The sequence below is a fragment of the Sminthopsis crassicaudata genome, chromosome 2 (genome assembly GCF_048593235.1).
Source record: "Sminthopsis crassicaudata isolate SCR6 chromosome 2, ASM4859323v1, whole genome shotgun sequence".
NCBI classification, from domain to species: Eukaryota; Metazoa; Chordata; class Mammalia; order Dasyuromorphia; family Dasyuridae; genus Sminthopsis; species Sminthopsis crassicaudata.
In genome coordinates this window covers 623,175,716-623,194,268 of record NC_133618.1, presented here as the reverse complement: position 1 = coordinate 623,194,268, position 18,553 = coordinate 623,175,716, and the positions used below count along the sequence as shown (strand labels likewise).

Sequence of the window (18,553 nt, the reverse complement as noted above, 5' to 3'; positions counted from 1 at the left end):
ATAAACAAACAATTCATTTTATATACATTCACATGTATTTCACATGTATATATACATATATATTGTATAATATACATGCACAAGAGATAACTATATTCCTTGTGCATGTACATTTATACATATGTGTATGGATGCTTTGCACATATGGATAAGCATAGTTACATGCATTCATACACACTATGTACATATTTACTTATACAAATATATATGTATATGATCCAACTCAAAAAGAAATGGGGGCCATTAATCTGTACATAAGGATTTCTATAAGCCACATATTGACAACTTTAAAATGCTTTAAAATTTAAAAATATCTTTGCTTCATTGTACTTTTATATATTTTGTTAAATATTTCCCAATTATATTATAATCTGGTACAGGTGACACTTGGGAGTATGGTGGGTCTCATGTGGGCTGTGGACTATGTATCTGACAATTCTGCTCTAGGCAACTTTCTAAGACCATAAATTTCAGAGTTGTTGCCCAACTATTTTGGTAAAAGGAGTTTTCTCATCTGGGAGTTACCTATACCAATAAAATCACAGGTATAGTCCCTGAAAACACACACACACACACACACACACACACACACACACACACACACACCTATGTACACACATGTATATATTAGGGAGAGGCAGGAGGCAGCCTGTGCCAGGCTATTAACTCCTCCTTAACCTCCACAGCCTTGATATCAGGAACCCAAAACCAAGAGTCTTGGGAATAACCATGTTAGCATGCTGCCCTTAGCCATTATTCTTGCCAAGCAAGCAAGTGTTCCTTTTGTTCCTTTGGCCCTGACAAAGGGTTCAAATCAGAAAGTAATATGGTTTTCTCAGTATAAATAATATTTTAGAAGCAGCATGGCCATCTGCTTTGGGGCTGCATCCTCAGGAACATGGGATTGTTTCATCTGACTGTAGCAGAAATATATGATCTGGAGTTTTCTACCTCTTCCCCCCTCTCCCCCGGAGCAAGGACTATCACTTTTTCACTTGTACGACCAGCATGTGCATAGTGCTTTGCACACACAATAAGAGCTTAACAAATGTTTCATCCACATAATATACATAAAGAAACAGGTACAGACACACAGAAAAAGAATGAGACAGAGCAAAAAGCAGGGAACATGGTGAAGGGGACAGAGAGCTGAACCCACAGTCCAATGGACCTGAGTTCAAATCATCTGTGAAATAAAGAGGCTATGAGTTATTCACCCTCTCAGAGTCCGAGACAGTGTCCTAAGATTAAATTGTGAGGAAGCTGCTTATTTGCATCTGAAGAGTTTTCTCATAACTAATTCTTTCTCAGAATCTCTCAGCCTCTCGCAATAACGATAGTTGTCTGTCTCCCTCTCTGTAATCTTATTTCTTATTTCTCTCTGTTTCTTGTGTCTTGGCCTGTTTCTCATCCCTGCTTGTCTCTCTGTCTCTTTATTTCTGTGTCTCTCTTTCACCCTCTCCTCCCTACTTCTGTTTCTGTCTCTAATCCATGCATGTCCGTTCATATATGCATTTTTTCCTATCTCCCCCCCTTTAGGAGTGAAGAATATATTCTGAGTATTCCTATATTAAGTCAATTATAACCTTGCTCACACTGGCCTGTTGTCTAGCACCAGAAAATGCCACACAACAGAATGTTCCAGGATTCTGATAAAATTTGTGATGCTTCAAAAGTTTCCAAATTTAGCCTCATGCTGAGGGCTTAGATCCTGGGAATAGGCTTCTAAAATGTAAAAATCCCTGTGGAATTTCAAAATCATTATTAAAAATATTTGCAATATATAAAAGTATAGGTTGAATTCTAATTTGGATACAGAGGTTCTATGATTAATAATGTCATTTTGTCTTCTAGAAGATGCATGTCCATCTCTAGCATTTCATACAATTGCTTCATGAGGATTGTCCAGCAAACACTAATGCACTGTTGGTAGAGTTGTGAACTGACCCAACTATTCTGGAGAGCAATCTGGAACTAGGCCCAAAGGGCTATCAAATTGTGTTTACCCTTTGACCCAGCAGTGCCATTATTGGGTCTATATCCCAAGGAAATCATAAAGGAGGGAAATGAACCAATATGTGCAAAAATGTTTGTAGCAGCTCTTTTTGTTGTGGCAAATTTTCCCCATCAATTGGGGAATATGAAGATAATAGAATATTATTGTTTTATAAAAAATGAACAAGCTGATTATAGAAGGCCCTGTAAAAATTTACATGAACTGATGCTTAGTGAAACAAGCAGAACCAGGAACACATTGTACACAATAACAATAATAAGTCATAAACCTTTGCCTGTTCCGGAAATGTGTGATGATCAACTATAGAGAGACTTGGTTCTTCTCAGTGGTTCAGTGATCCAAAGCAATCCCAATAGATTTTGGACAGAAAATATCATTTACATCCAGAAAAAAAAAAAAAAAAACTAAGGAGACTGAATGTAAATCAACTACTTTTTCCTGTTGTTTTTTTTTTCTTACTCTGATTTTACTCTCCCAATATATTTCATAAAGCAATATGTATCAAAAAAATAAATAAACTTACTACAATTTTTAAAAAGGATTATCAAGCAACTTCACCAACATTTCATCAAATGCCTTTTTCTTTTTAAAAAGGCAAGTATGAAGCCTGGAGTTAGGAAGTTCTGAATTCAAATCTAGCCTTAAACCCTGACTAAGCTGGGGATTCTGAATGAGTCATTTAATCCTTGCTTCACATTCCTCAGTTAGAAAATGGGGAGTAATAGCATTTACCTCACAGTATTCTTATGAGGATCAAGTGATATAATATTGTTAAAGTATTTAACATTGTACCTGATCCATAATAAGTGTTACATAAATGTTTTATTCTCTTCTCTTCCTTTTCCCCATACATTGGATACCAATGGTACCTTTTGCATTTGGAAATGAGCTTCAGCAGCCTAAACTAAATGCTGTGGGTCAGATTTTCAACTTTATTAAAAGTCTTAGTTATACAGTGACATGTTTTAGGAGACTGACTTCTCTAGAGTATTCATTGAGGGGCCCTGTTTATCTGCCTATCAGGAAGAAATGATTTTCTTGAGCTCTAGATATCAAAGGTTAAACTACATCTGGACCTTGATCTTCCGGATCTGAAGCCAAAAGTCTAATCCACTTTCATAGATGAATGCTCTTAATAGTCTCACTTCCTGTTGTCCTTCATTTCTCTCCATCAGCCCTAAGAAAGGTCCAAGGCTGAATATCAGAAGTCCTAGAATTCAAGCTGTCAAATCTACAACCATTTATTTAGCACCTACTATGTGACAGACATTGTGCTAAGCATTTTCTTCTTATCCTTGCCACTATGCAAAGCTAAAAATTCACTTGTTTAGTGTAAGAGATTCATATTTAGGTCTGGACTAGAAAGTTATTGAGCTCATTTTTTCAAGATCTAAAATTCTATGATTCTGAGGCAAGGTCACTTTGCCTCTGTCAATTACATCTTTTCCAAACAAAATTCACTTACTATGCAGCTCCTAAATATAGCATGGTATTAAGCTCTGGGGGAGATATAACATTTACACAGATGAGTAAATGGAGATCATTTGAGAAAGGTAACAGCATTTAAAATAAGAGGAATAGGAAAAGGCATCTCATAAGAGAAAGCAATTACATGAGAACTGAAGTGTAAAAGAAGAGGAGGATTCAAAGAGAAAAGATATTCCATGTGGCAGGGATAGCTTCTGTAAGGCAGAAAGGGCTAAGACAAATTCTAGGGTATAACTGGGTCAGCAATAACTAAGAATTCACAAAGGGGAATAAAGTACAAGAAGTCTAGAGAACCAGGCCAAGCATTTAGACATTAACAGTGTGAATGTGGTGGCCAAGATCAATGGCTTATAGCAGGGGTTCTCAAACTATGTCCTGTAGGCCAGATGCGGCCACTGAGTACATTTATGCTGCTGCCGGATTATGGCAAATGGGCTGAGGGGCGGAGACAGAGTGAGAACTTTTGTTTTTACTATAATCCGGCCCTCCAACAATCTGAGGGACAGTGAACTGGCCCCCCATTTAAACAGTTTGAGGACCACTGGCTTACAGTCTCTTGAGGGCACAGAATCAATTGGAGGAACTGAAGAAAGCTAAGGAGTATTTTTTGTAAACAAAGTTTCTGGGGGGAAAATTGGAATCTGATGAACTGCTCTTCAATTGAGGAATGGCTAAATGCGTTATGATATATGAATGTGAAAGAATTATGTGCCAAGAAGCAATGAAATGGTGTCAGAAAAACTGATGTAGACTGAAATGAACAGAACCAACAAACCAATTTATATAACAATAATATTACCAGAGAGACAAATGATTTTGAAAGATTTAAAACTCTAAATAATGCAACAAGTGATATTTAATAACAAAGAATATTCCAGAAAACCAATGGTAACCTGTTTTATCAAAACGGGTTACTTATACCCTGACCGAGAGGTGATAGGCTTAGAGAGGAAAATAAAATATATTTATTTTTTTGGACATGGTCAATAATAGAAATTTGTTTAGCTTGACTACACATGTTTAACAAAGGTTATGTTTTTTTTTCCTTAAGAAAGACTTGGAGGGAGTGAGGAGCAAAGAAAGTTTTATTGATTGAAATAATGGAATTGAATAAAAAAAATTAAATAAAATGAAAACCAATAAAGGGAGGGGGAAGACATTGTTAAAAAAAACAAGCATTAACACATTAGAGCAAAACACTGAAAATGAAACAGCCCTTCCCAAGCAGTGAGGCTGAAGGATTATTCTGCTTTGTAAGAAAGGTCTTTGGCATCAAACATGTTGTGATTACTGTTATTTTCATGTTGATCTTTTCCTATCTAACTTTAGGGCTGATACTGATATGAGTGCTGTCAAAACTGATGTGGCAGGCTTCCCATTCTGGGCTAGGAAATGCTTCATTCTAAGAGGCACACAGCTGAATCTAGCAGTAAGGTCAAGGCAGTAGGATAAGTCATAAACCTTTGCCTGTTCCGGAAATTAAATCACCTTTCCTGTGATAAAAATAGTGTTTGGAAATATCTCTGCGTGAGCAAAAGCAGGTCCCAACACCATTCTGAGAAAAATTACTAAATAAAGCTGATCAAAACAAGCTGCATCTTCCAAGAATGTCAACTCCAGGGTGCTCTCCTAGTTTGAAAGCCTGATAAAACCTACCTATTGCTATGCTCTGGATATACTTTTGCCTCCCTACTAATGGGTACTAATGTTTAGTTGCAAAACAAGGTGAGAAAGAGGCCTTTTGTTATGTTATACATAATTCTCTTGGGGAAACTATTACTCCAAAATTCTAGTTCAATATCTTAGAAACGTTTACCTGGAAGCAAGCTGAAAGAATCGATCTCCATTTCATAGGTGAATCTGTAATATGCAGTAATCTATTCTCTGTAAAATTAGGCTCCATCATAACTATCTTCTACCTTGAATTAATTACTGATCACATCAATGTGAATGTTTCCCTTCCATTGATGTATATTGCTGCCCATTCTGTGCAATAGTTTTCCATGTACTCTCATCACACAATATCCTGCTTCTTCTCTTACTTTCACTTAACTCCATGTGATGAACCACTTTGACAGATGGCAAGCTGAATACTGAATTGCTAGGAAGACATTTTCTTGTCATGATATTCAAGATTAGATAAATCAGCTATATCACATCTTTTTCTGTTTATCAAGCATAATGGATGAGAACATAAGAATATATTGTCCTCTGACATCATCCATCAGGGATTAAGAACCTATAGTGAGCATCAGCAACAGAATTCAAGCTGAGACTGAGGCACAGGCATTCAGTTGCCAGGCTGGAATAAATTCATCATAATCCTGAAAGATGATGGAGTTAGAAAGGACATTTAATTCCGTTAGGACAGAGTCTTTGTCAACCCAAGAGTCTTGAGCCTCATTTTCTATTTAGAGAGACAGTGCTAGGTGTTTGGAACTATGGCCTAAGGAATTCTGCTGGGGCTGACAGAAATGGATGGGGGATGCCTAGAGTTCCTGAGACTAACTTATATCTAATTTTTCCCCTAGAACTGAATCTCAATCAATAGGACACTGCCTAAATAGCTGAAAATCACTGTCGCTATTCAGGAGTCAAGTTCTTCCCACATATATATACAAATAAATGTACCCCAAAGTGACTGACCTCTTAAGCTACTGCCCTTTCTAGGGCCCAGAATATTCAATAAATACATACTAGTTAACTGAATCTTATAACAATAACTAGCATTTATATAGGAGCAGCTAGGAGATGCAGTAGATTAGAGTTCCAGGCCTAATCAGAGATACTCATCTTCCTGGATTCAAATCTGGTCCCAGACACTTCCCAGCTATATGACCCTGGACACATCATTTAACTCTATTTGCCTCAGTCTCCTAATCTATAAAAATGAGCTGGTGAAGGAAACAGCAAACAACAGTATCTTTGTCTACAAAACCCCAAAAGTTAGACATGACTGAAAAATGACTAACCAACAAAAAAATTGATAATGGTGCTTTAAGGCTTCCAAAGTGCTTTACAAATTTCATATCATTTGATCCTCACAAAAACCCTATGGAGGTAGATATTACAATTATCCCCATTTTGCATTTGAAGAAACTCAGGTAAACATAAGTTAAATGACTCGCCCAGGTTCACACTATTAGGAAGTGCTTGAGACAGAATATGATCTCAGGTCTCCCTGATTCCATTCCACTCCACTCCACTTCTAGGTGCCAGACATAAGCTCCTCAGATAAACTCTTTAGCTCCTTGAAAGAGATGGGACAGCTGTTTAAGCTGGAAACATCTTCACAAGCAATTTTTGCCACAACATTTGAAATAGCCTTCATGTATGTTCTTATCTCCAGTCACTTCATTCTATTTATAGTTCTAGTTGCTTCCTTTTTGTAGTTCTGTTGACCAAATGATGCAATCTTAGAAGGTCAGTGCAACATGTCTCAATTTAATCTGTTTAATTTATAGAAAGGGGAATAATGGATGACTAGGATATGGCATTCAAACAAATAATCAACCCGGTTCCTACAGCAACCCCATATAAAATAATCACTTCAATTATAAATCAATTTAATGTTCATCATAGATATGGGAGAGGAGACTAATAAAACAATGAGGGTTTGGGACTCAAAGTACCTGAAACTTAAAGAAATAAAAGTTAAGGAACAGAAGGGCCTGTTCCAGTGACTTAAAAGAAGGCTCTGTTTGTGATCCTGCTTGGAAGCAAAGGCAAATATAATATAAAATGCAAACTAAATGACCCACTAGAACAGAAGGTACATGGAGTTGAAGGACATTTCTCCTTGCTGTAGCAAATTAAATGAAGAATTATCTTACAGAAAAGAAGAAAGAAAGGAAAGAAAGTAAAGAAAGGAAAGAAGGAAGGAAGGAAGGAAAGAAGGAAGGAAGGAAGGAAAAGGAAGGAAGGAAGGAAGGAAGGAAGAAAGAAGAGCTATGAAAAAAAATATTTGGAGAATTTGGAAAAGATATTGGAGAATTAACCCAGTATTAACAGGTTGGTGGGTAGAAGAATGTGCAACCAGAAGAAAGGGAAAGCACCTTCTGAAACATTGAAGGCATATTAAAAGTATGAATCTCAAAACACAATGTATGGCTCTAAGTGGTGGGACAAAGAATTATTGCATAATATTCCATGGATTCTTAGAAAGGATCTGCAAGAAGAGTATAGCGTGGTGTTGGTTCTGGCTATCACTGCTGAGGGATGTGGCCCTCTCTAAATTTGACTTAAGTCAACTGGATATGTGCTTGTATAGTATAAAGGTGAGCATAAAGGAATTTATGTCCATTGAGCACTATTCTGTTGATTTATAGGAACAAATGGGATCTATAAGAGAAAACCAAAAATTTGTTCTGGGAAATATTAAGTCCTCAACAGAAAAGTGACAAATTTGAGGGGGGGAGGTAGGGGGAAACACAAGTGATCTTCCAATAACATTTTTTAATTAGAAATTGGGATTTTAGTAGAGAAATAATTAAATAGCAATGAAAAGCTGGTTAAGACCATATAGAAGAATAATACATGTCCCAATGTCCCTTTAAATTCTAAATCTCTATATTATAGACATAATTATTCAATCAGAGGTAATAGCTTATATTAATATAGTTCTTTAATTAATGTAAAATACTTGATTTAGATACATTATACTTTACTTGATCTTATCAAGTATACTGAGTGGGCACAATAGACAGTGTCATGCTCATTTTACAGATAATAGAACTGAGCCTCAGAGGCTATGTAACTGCAAGTAGGCAAGTAGTAAGGGTTAGAAGTTAGATTTGAGCCCTCTCTTTTCTGAAGTCCAAAACTCTTGTTTCAACACCAAACTGTCTCTATGCTGCTTAAGTGGCACAGTGGTTAGCATGCTCAAACTAGAATCAGAGAATTCTAAATTCAAATTTATTGACACTTATTGACTGTGAGATCCTGGGCAAATCACTTATCTGCCAGTTTCTTCAAAAACAAGATGGAGAGAACGTGAACTCTTCTCATAAAAGTGACCCCTGCCATAGTTTGGGGCTACAGTTCCATGAAAACCTCCCTTGCTTATATCCTTGCTTAATCTCACACAAACCACATTGTAATCTATCTTCCCCTGTTCTTGTACCCCAAGAGTAGATTACAGATTGTGATCCTTGACACAAATTTGGGACAGCTGAGGCCCAAGATGGGTTAAAATGGTATAAAAAACCATTCTCTGTTGCCTTTCCTTTACCTTGCTCCATTAGACCATGCTAATGGAGGTGACATCTTTTTTCTGCAGAACCTGAATAAACTACTTTCTACTCCAACTCTAAGAAATGTCTATTTGAATTCTTTTGGGTTAGTGTTCACTCTTCCACACACTCATCTATAAAATGAAGAAAATAATTACATTTACCTCCTAAGGTTGTTGTGAGGATCAAATATGATAATATTTATAAAGTATTTTTTAATCCTAAAAGCATCATATAAATGCTAGCTAGTAGTTATTATTATTATTAGCTCTTTGTATGGAATAAAACTAACAAAGACTGAGAAGAAATTATTCATCTGATCAAAAATGACATAGAAAATGGTGGTAAAGGGAGAAATATTTCCAGTCAAATAAGACCTGAAACTAATATTACAAAGAGTGACAGAATCTCCATGGGAGAGGAAGATAGTAAATCATGGGAAAGTAACAGGGAAGAGAGAATATTAGACTTACAGCCTCAGACATTTATATGCCAACATGCAGAAAATGTATAATCAGCAAATTGAGAGTAAGATTTTAATATGCAAGCTGGCAAATATCACCACATAGGAAGCATGAGATTTGTAAGATGGTATTTATTAAAGAATATAGAAATGAGAGCGTATTTTTTATTCAAAGGGAGCTGTGTTAGGGTGGAGAGGAGATAGCAAGTCAACTCTTAGTGTGAGAACTTACAAATCTAATACTCATCCACAGACATGAGAAGTAAAACACAGTGAAGAATGTCTGAATGAAGTAGAAGTTAGAATATAATAGAAGATTAAAGCAATGGGGCAGGTACAGAAAGTGGAGGAATTTTTGATTCAGATCACCAAATGGTATCAAAATAAAGAATTTCAATTACTATGGCATCTACCAGATAAAGCTTTCTTTTAAAAGGAAAACATGAGAAAAAATTCTGACTTGATGATAATATCATCTTTTAGGAGACAGATGGGAATAACTAGGACCACTTAATAATGAAAATAAATTATTCAGTTGAAATAAAGAGTTGGATACCTGGAAGGATGTAATAACATTATTCTAGAATCCATTATGACCAAAGAAATTAGATGAACATGATTTAGATTTTAATAAAGAGAGCGTCAAAAGAATCTAGAAATAAGATAAGTAAGAGATTATAATGGGGATAGGGGGTGCCCCGGTTAAGGGGATCTCATGAATTAAATTATGAAGACAGAGTTGAGAATGTACTTTTTAAGAGTCCAATGTTCCCACATAAGAAGTACCCTGAATTGAAGAGGGCAGTGATATAATATAGCTCCTGGGGAGGATGTAGCAAAACCCTAAGGCTACTTGACCTTAACCCTAAGGCTATTTGGCCTTGGAAGTACTGTAGTTCCACAAATGATGCTGACTCTAAGATAACAATATGTTAGTAACAAAGTTTCTGAGAAAATCTAAAACATATCATTCAATAATGGGGTGCAATTCCACTTCTAAGCCCCTAGAATTCAATATTCCCCAATACTATCTCTAAGACCACTCCTCAAGTCTACCTCTATGCCATAAAATTAGTAAATCAATGACATGAAACACCTTATCTTTCTATCTTTTCCCCATAAATTTATCTTCTTGTTCCTGATCCTTTATTAAATTCCTTTGGAACTTAGCCCATCTTAATTGGCTTTATAATAATAATAAACTTCATTCCTTGTCTTAGAGATGGATCTGAGCCTGTGAATTCTTTTGAGACACTTTGTGAGACCAGTCTAGAACTCCAACCTTTTGGGGATCTCCTTTGAATCCCAACCATAGGAAACCAAGATCAAAGCAGGGTCAAGTTAGAATGAACTATAAAAGAAAGACTAATGATAAGGATGACTTAAGGTTTATGGAAAATTCTAAGGATAAATGTTGGGATTAAGAAGAAAGACCTTTTGGACACAGAGTATTAAGGAAGGGTTACTATTTCAATCCTTTATTGGTATGGGGTAGATGGGGTGGGACAGGGTCTTCAAAGTGAAGCAAAAGAACAAAGAATTGATAAGTAGGACTATTTCCTGATTGTTTCCTGGACCAGGGTAAGGAGAAAAGCAAAATCTTAAGGCTCAAATAGATAAACAATATGGAATAATTAGCTGGAAATGACATCAATTAGAAAGGAATTTGATCCTTTGAGAAATATAGAGGTAAGGAAAGGAAGGCAATGGGGAAGAAAAAGATGAGAGGTCACCAGTGAGACCCTGGAACATACATTCATTCCTTTGGTGGGCTGCACATATACACAAAATGCTTAAATGATTCAATGGGAATGTGTAGAAGGTAGGTGCCAACAACAACAACAACAACAAAAAATAATAAAAAATAAAAACCATGGGAAGGACAGATTTGGGTGAAGTCAATAGGCCGTTGATAATGGATAACCAAGAGGAGAGGAAACAGTCAACACTTAATGTTACTTTCATCTAGTGCTGATTTGAAAAGGCCTGACTTCATTAGTTTAGGAAATTCCTTCTACCAAGTAGGTCAAAACTTGTTCTGTAATTTATAGTCTTAAGAAAGAGGTGTACCTTGGGGACCTTTAGTGATTTGTCCAGAGTCACACAACCTGGATATGTCAAAGGCCAAGTTTATCTGACTCAGAGGCAAGTTCCCTTGCCATGACATCTCCATTGCTCCTGGAATTGTACAGAACACTGTATTTTGCTGAATTGAATCCTTTTACTACACAGGCTTGGGGAGAGGTCTCCACATCAATAAAATGAGGGACTAGATCAGCTCTTAAACTCTTCTAACATGCTATGCTAAGAAAACAATCTTCAGATTGAAAAATGGTAGTCCAAGAAAAATAATGACTTTGATAGAAAGAGAAGACCAAAGGCCCTGGGAATAAACTTCTATCCCCTCATTCTTATTAATGATATCCCATGTTACTGAAAGAACTTTCTGTAATGAAAGCTAAATTTCTGTTCATGATCACTAAGAAATCTTAGAGAACAAGAAAAGTATTCTAAGATTTAAGATACATTTTAAAGAGAAAGAAGGTAGATTTGTCCAACTTAATGTCTCATTTTCCTCCTTGCAAAACAAAAAAAAAAAAAAGAAAAAAAGAAAGAAAGAAAGAAAAAAGAAAAGAAATGTAAAGTGATCTGCCCAAAACCACACAATTTGTGAAGAGAAGATCTGGCTTTAAACCTATATGCTCTTAATCAGTTCACCAATATAATCATCACTACACTACCTATACCTTTTTAGGAGCCAGTGTGAGATCACTGGGAGTAAACTATGGTAGACAAACTACATTTCCTTTTTTGACAAGATTAGTAGGCCAACAGATATAAGAAATACTGTTGAGGCAAATCTGCATTCAAGAAAAACATCTGACAAAACTGTAGTATTTTTGTCAACAAAATGAAGTGGTGCAGGTTGGACAACAGTACAGGTAGGTAGATTTAGACCTGGTTGAATGACACGGTACACTGAGTTTTACTAATGGATCATAGGATTTCAGATCTAGTCCTTAGGGGACAACTAGTCCAATCTGTGCCCAAACTAGAGTCCCCTTTCTTCAATATCCCCTACAAGTGATTACCCATCCTGAGAAGGGGAATTTCTTGTCATCCTTGACAGAGGTATCTAGAGCACTATGGTATGACCTTGTCATTGCCACCTCCACATCACATTTTTATCAATGACTTGGAATCATAAAAGGCATACTTGATAACCCATGTAGGAGGCATGAATGTCTGATGTAGTGGATGGTTGAATCAGAGTTCAAAAGATCACAACAAGATGATGAAGTGTCGAATAATTGTGCAAGCGGGCTACAAAAATCAATGGCACAGCATAAAAGGAAAAATATAGTTTGATTAGTTATATGTAAAGGAATTAGAGTTTTTAATACAGTACACAGATAAGGATGACTTGGCCAAAATAACCAAGTCATATTTTCAGTTGCATCAACAGAAGCATGATATCTACAACACCAGAGTCTGCCAAATCCACTGTGCTCTGCCATGACCACAGTTTTGCTTTAAGTTCCAGGCACCATATTTTATGAAAGGAAGCTGGATGAGTCTGCAAGAAGAGGTCCAAGATTGTGGGAAAGCCTCTAGTATACTGGGAGCAACAAGGTGAGAAAGGTTAGGGGAGAAAAAGTCCATAAAGAGGATTTATGGGACAATATGAACAAAAACACACAATTGCATCAACATGCATTAATGGAAGAAATACCCAAATCAGTGAGCTCACAAGCCCATTATAATACCAGAGTAGGTAACAGGTAGAACAGGGATTGGACCCATTTTTAACAGCTATAAAGGGAGATTTAGAAGCAATGTATCAAATTTTCAGAGAGGTTGATTTTGGTTCAAAATGAAGAATTTTCTAATGATATTGCCTATATGAAAAGAACTTCAGGAGGAGGGTGTGACTAACTCCTTATTAGGGCTGCTGTAGAAAGGGCTCAGATACTAGGGAGGGAATTAGAGTAAACATTCTTTCCAGTCCTAAAATTCTACACACAGTGTAAAAAACAAAACAAAACAAATAAAAAAAACCCAAACTACCATACTTCTTATACCTATGAGCACAAATTATACAGTAACCTGAACATCTTTTCTTGGGTTCAGATGTTAATCTATAACATAAATGGGTTAAATGCACTACAAAAAGTGCTAATCCTGAGAGATTACCTTGTGGTTATAGAAATGCCCATTGATTGAAAATCTATGCCGCTTTATCTTCTGAGCTTCTCCCAGTGTGCGGCATTTTGATCTTCGCTGAATCATGCAACTTGCATCGCTTTTTGTCCGCATGAGCTGTGGTGTCTCTTCTTCACCAATTATAAGATCTGCTAATGGTGGAGGTGAACAAAAAACATGATGGTTTTGGTGGGCCAATAGATGACAATGGAATTAATAAGATGATGTTTGATTGAACTCATGAACAGAACAACATTAAGAATTTATGTATATGGAATTATTAATTAATTCCCTGTTTTTATTACTCAAATTAAATTTAATAAATTTTTTGTGCAAGAGACTAGGGCACTAGTTCTGTTGCTCCTATGTTCAAGTAGGTAGATCAAGATGTATAGAAAAAAGAAGAAACAATTTGTGATTAATTAGAATCCCTTTTCCACTAGAAATTGTGAGATTTCTGCTTAGAAAATTATTGATATTTACTGAGTGACCTTTAGTGGGTGCTGTACAAGAAAATACAAATTGAAAAGAAAACACTATTTGGGAGAGATCCAACAGGTCAAATAACAGAAAATTAGATTCCAAGTGGCTTGATTAGGGTATTGATTGATTAGACTATCATCTAGCCTGGTGCCTTAGTTCAGACCAAATGTTTGGCATTTAAAGCCCTTCACAACCTGGCTCCAAGCTCCCTTTCCAGTCTTGTTACAAATTTCCTTCTAGTTACTATGTATGTATCTTGAATGGATCTATTCATATACATGCTGTCTCCCCCTTTACAAAGTAAGCTGCTTGAGGACAAAGGCTATTTTGACTTTCCTTTGTATCGCTAGAGCTTGGTACAGTGCCCGCCTGGCAACATAGTAAGCATATACTAAGCATGTATCGATTATTCTTCTTTATGTATTCTAGGGACAGCCAAATCAATCTACTTACTATCTCTCACAACATCTAACCTTCATGCATCTTCCACATCTGGAACATACTTCCTTCCTATCTCTATCTTTTGGAATCCTTAATTTCCTTCAAAGCTTACCTGGATGATTCCTCCATGAGACCTTTCCTGAGCCCAGTAGTTTATGTTGCCTCCCCCAGGACCTCATATACAGTTTGTATGTATTTTTTGTATCTACTTATATATCTATGTGCTATTTCCAGCAATAGATTGATACCCTTTGATGCCAGGAATTATTTTGTTTTCTTTTTGTTATCACATCATCACACATAATGCTTGGTGAGTATTTAAAAAGTTGATTGATTGAGTGAAATTACACTAATCTATAGGATTTTCACCTCTCTCTCCTTTCTTTGTTTGGACCATGCTCACAGGAGGAACCCCACTTACTTGAGTAGGTGCCAGAGTTTTCTGAGTTCACCACAGCATGAGGGCTTGATTCCTCAATGGTCTCCTTGGCACCCGGGTGAAGTCCCTTTCTGAAAAGACAGTCATCATGTTTAATGCTTTCTGTTGTCAGAAAAGAGTTTCTCATTTTGAAAAGGACTGAGCTACATATCCTTTCATATCAGGGACAAAGGAGAGGAAAGGAGGCAAAAGTCAAATGCTGACATTTTACACCATACTTCTATGTGTGAATGTTGTCTCCTCCTATAGGATATAAAAGTAGGGACTATTTATTTTCTTTCATTTTGTCCCTGGCATACATTAAGTGATTAATCAATGCTCATTACTGTTATATTATGAAGTAAGTGGTATATTCTTATTTCCATTTTGTAGCTGGAAAAGTGAGGATTAAAGAAAGGAAGAGACTTCTGGCCATGTCTTAAGAGGGGGCAGAATGGCAGAGCAGAACTATAACACTGAATTTGGAATCATGGACCTGGTTTTAAATTCTATCCTTGATCTTCAATACCACTTGTCTACATAGCTTTTGGGCAAGTCACTTAAGGAGACTAAGCATCAATATGGAGGTGATTATGAGGTACCTAAGAGCAGGAGGACCCTGAATCTCCAGTGCCTGGTACAGTGCCACTTAGGAAGAACATGATAGATGCTTGCTGAATTGAGATGAGTAGAGGTCTTTCTTTGACCTCAGCCAAACCATGAATTTTTTTTTTAGTATTTTTAATATTCTCTGTTAATTTTTTTTAAATTTCTCTGAGCTTTTTTCTCATATCTCTACTCTGGCCTTCACAAAGAGGCTGGATGAATGCCTAGTTTAGCAAGGGAAGATCGCATGAAGCACCTTGGGGAGCTCCCTCTCCATTGGGCCACTTACTGGCTTACAGTAGACAGATCTTTCTTCCATGGGTCTGTGGAGAGGTGGATTCTCTCATTATCGTCCTGCATCTGGAGCCTGATGGGTCGCCTCAATCCCCAGGATATGTTGAGTAGCCCTTCAATGATCAGCTCTCCTTCTTCCTGAAGTAGGAGGTAGGGGAACAAAACGTGGAGACACTCAAGGACAGTCTTACCCAACTTAAAGATTGGTCTCAGGGCCCACCCATCTCCACGTGCTACATGACATTTGGTACGTGATGAGAGAACCTAGCAAAAGGAAATGTGAGGCGTGCACTTTCACATCTCATCCCACCCTGACTTGGCCAGAAAAAAGCAGTACTAAGGAATGAATCTGATGAGTCAGAATTAATTCAGGAACACAGCCGAGGTATAGTCAGTCACGTACAGCCCGGGCCGTGAGGAAATAGAAGTCTCAAGGTAGAAGTGTTCCTACCCACATGCCCAGAAACTTCCCCTTCCGACCATACGACTTTTCTAATGAGTTACTATTAATGGATTTTAAGCTGACTTCTATTTCCTATGTATAGTCAACTCAGTTGACTGCAAGTAAATTACCCCACCCATCCCCCATCAGTCAGTGTAAAAGCAAGATCAAACACGAAAAGGTGTCAGGACAAGACCCAAGAGGATGGGAGTAACTATGTAATTAGTATGTGTGCCTGAATCAGTCTCCATCCTACAACCAAAGCATTCCTGGATTACCAAGTATTTGTGCCTCTATCCTGATGTAGCAGGATGAATAATTCAATTTCAACATTTACTAAGTTTAAGGAGGCCTTAAGTATCATTTTTTTTAAAAGTAGGTCACTAAAGCAATGAATCAACCAGCAGGCTCCCAGAGATTTATTTTTCTTATAAAGATTTTTTAAAATTAATTCTCCTCTCATCCCCCAAAGTCCATCTAACTAATTTACTCTTTCCCTCCCACTCTACCCACTCCCACTTTAAGTAAAAAAAAAAAAAAAAAAAAGCCCTGTTACAAATACACAGTCAAACAAATCAAATTCTCTCATTAGACATAAAACACATGTACACATAGACACATAGACACATACATGCAGAGACACACATGCATACACAGTCTCAATTTTCACTTTTGAGTCCATAACTTCTCTATCAGGGGGTAGGAAGAATATTTCTTGAGATGATATTTCCAAAGATAAATTAATTTCCAATTTTATAGGTGAAATGTAAGATTTTTAAAAATCTTCACTTATTTACCACCTTCCTCCCTTCCCTAGATACACTATCCCCAAAGGGGTGAAAAAAAAAAGTGTCTCCAAACTGTAATAAACCTTTTACAAGTAAGTTAGAAGGACTGGATATTTCTTCATTAAATAACTGGGTCTCTTAGAAATCTACCTTATAGGGCAATTGACTTTTCATTTGGTATGAGTCAGGCTAGCTGGCCCTGGATTGACTTAATTCATCTTTCCAAAAAAGATCAAAATTAGGAAATTTGGAGGGGGGGGCATTTCATGAGTGCACAATTACCATCTAAAATTCCAAGAACATTAGTTATTCTGTTCAATCTATCCCACCCCACCCTTCCTCCATACACATTCTGTTCTATTTACTAGTCTCATTTTCGAGGAATTTTCTCAATATAGGAAATGATCAAATAGCAATTAAGAAACTACTGAATATTGATATTGCACTATTGTTATAAAGGAAGGGAGGTGGTATGGTATAGTAGAAACTTAACACAGAAGACTAGTGGTAAAAGCTCATGCTACTTTTATTAATAAGCTCTAGACCTATAGCCAAGTACTTCATCTCACTTTTCAGGGCTTCAGTTTCCTTAATTGAAAAAAAAAAAAATCAGGGACAGGATTAAATCAATCTTTTTGTGTCCTGAGCCTCTTTGGCTCAGAATTACAGCTGGTACCTACATGCAGAATTGAAGTGAATGCTAAATTTTAGTTAAATATTAATGAAAACAAGTATGTAAAAAAATTTCCCTCCAGGTTCAATACAAGGTAGTAGGTATCACTTGAGTAAAGTTTTGAAGGGGAAAAAAGGATTTTTAGAGGTAGACATGAAAGACTGGGAAAGTATTATAGAAATGCAGAACAGTTAGACACATAGATAGGACAGTAAGTATCACCTGAATAACATTTTAGGTCCTTCATAATTTGGACCCAACCAATCATTGGATTTAGAGTGAGAAGGGACTTTGAAATTAGCTAGCCTAACCCTCATCAGACAGCCAAGTCTCAGAACACTCAATATCAAAACTGGAATTTAATACTAGGTTTTCTTTTTTCTTTTCTTTTCTTTTCTTTTTTTTTTACATGACCTTTGTAGCTCAATCAAAAATCTTCTACAAGCATCAAAACTGCTTTCATTCTACCTGGGAGATAAACTTTTGTTCCTTTCATTTAAGATGAATTTGCAATCAAAGTAGCAATTCATTCAGAAAAGAACCAAAGATTTAAATGATATTAGGGCTAAGAGGTTAACACTATCAATTATTTTTAAGCCTTGATGAATTAAAACTCCAGCTCAGATTAAATTTAAGGAAAGTGAAATAAATAGCAGATGCGATTGCCAAGCCATTATTAGTGATATCCAAAACATTTAGAGTGGAATTGATGCTACAGGACAGGAGATAGACAAACATTATCCCCATTTCCAAAAATGTGAAAGAAAAAAGTAAAAAAACTCAATGAGGGAGTTCAACCTTCCTGACAAAATCCTAGTGATGAATCAATCCCAGAATAACTCATCAAGAACAGGTCACATCAGTCTAAGCTTATTTCCTTTTGTGTGAGAGCTTTTAAATTTACAGATCAAAGAAATACTATAAATAGTTTATATACGATTTATCCAGATTTCAGAAAAGCATTTGTCAAAAGCTTCTCATACTTTTCCTCTGGAGTAATATGGTC

General features: G+C 36.5%; 1 protein-coding gene across 3 annotated transcripts in view; it reads right to left on the bottom strand.

Annotated features, from left to right (window-relative positions):
• The window catches only part of RASSF4 (Ras association domain family member 4), a 78,405-nt gene that overhangs the window by 11,602 nt on the left and 48,250 nt on the right, over positions 1 to 18,553 (bottom strand). For 2 of the 3 annotated variants that reach the window (XM_074296273.1, XM_074296275.1), the window contains exons 5-7: positions 15,640 to 15,782; positions 14,748 to 14,836; positions 13,394 to 13,554 (exon numbers count right to left, since the gene is read on the bottom strand). In XM_074296273.1, the coding sequence (XP_074152374.1) occupies positions 13,394 to 13,554; positions 14,748 to 14,836; positions 15,640 to 15,782 (393 nt within the window). The remainder of the gene's footprint in view (positions 1 to 13,393; positions 13,555 to 14,747; positions 14,837 to 15,639; positions 15,783 to 18,553) is intronic. The other variant, XM_074296274.1, reaches the window with a different exon arrangement.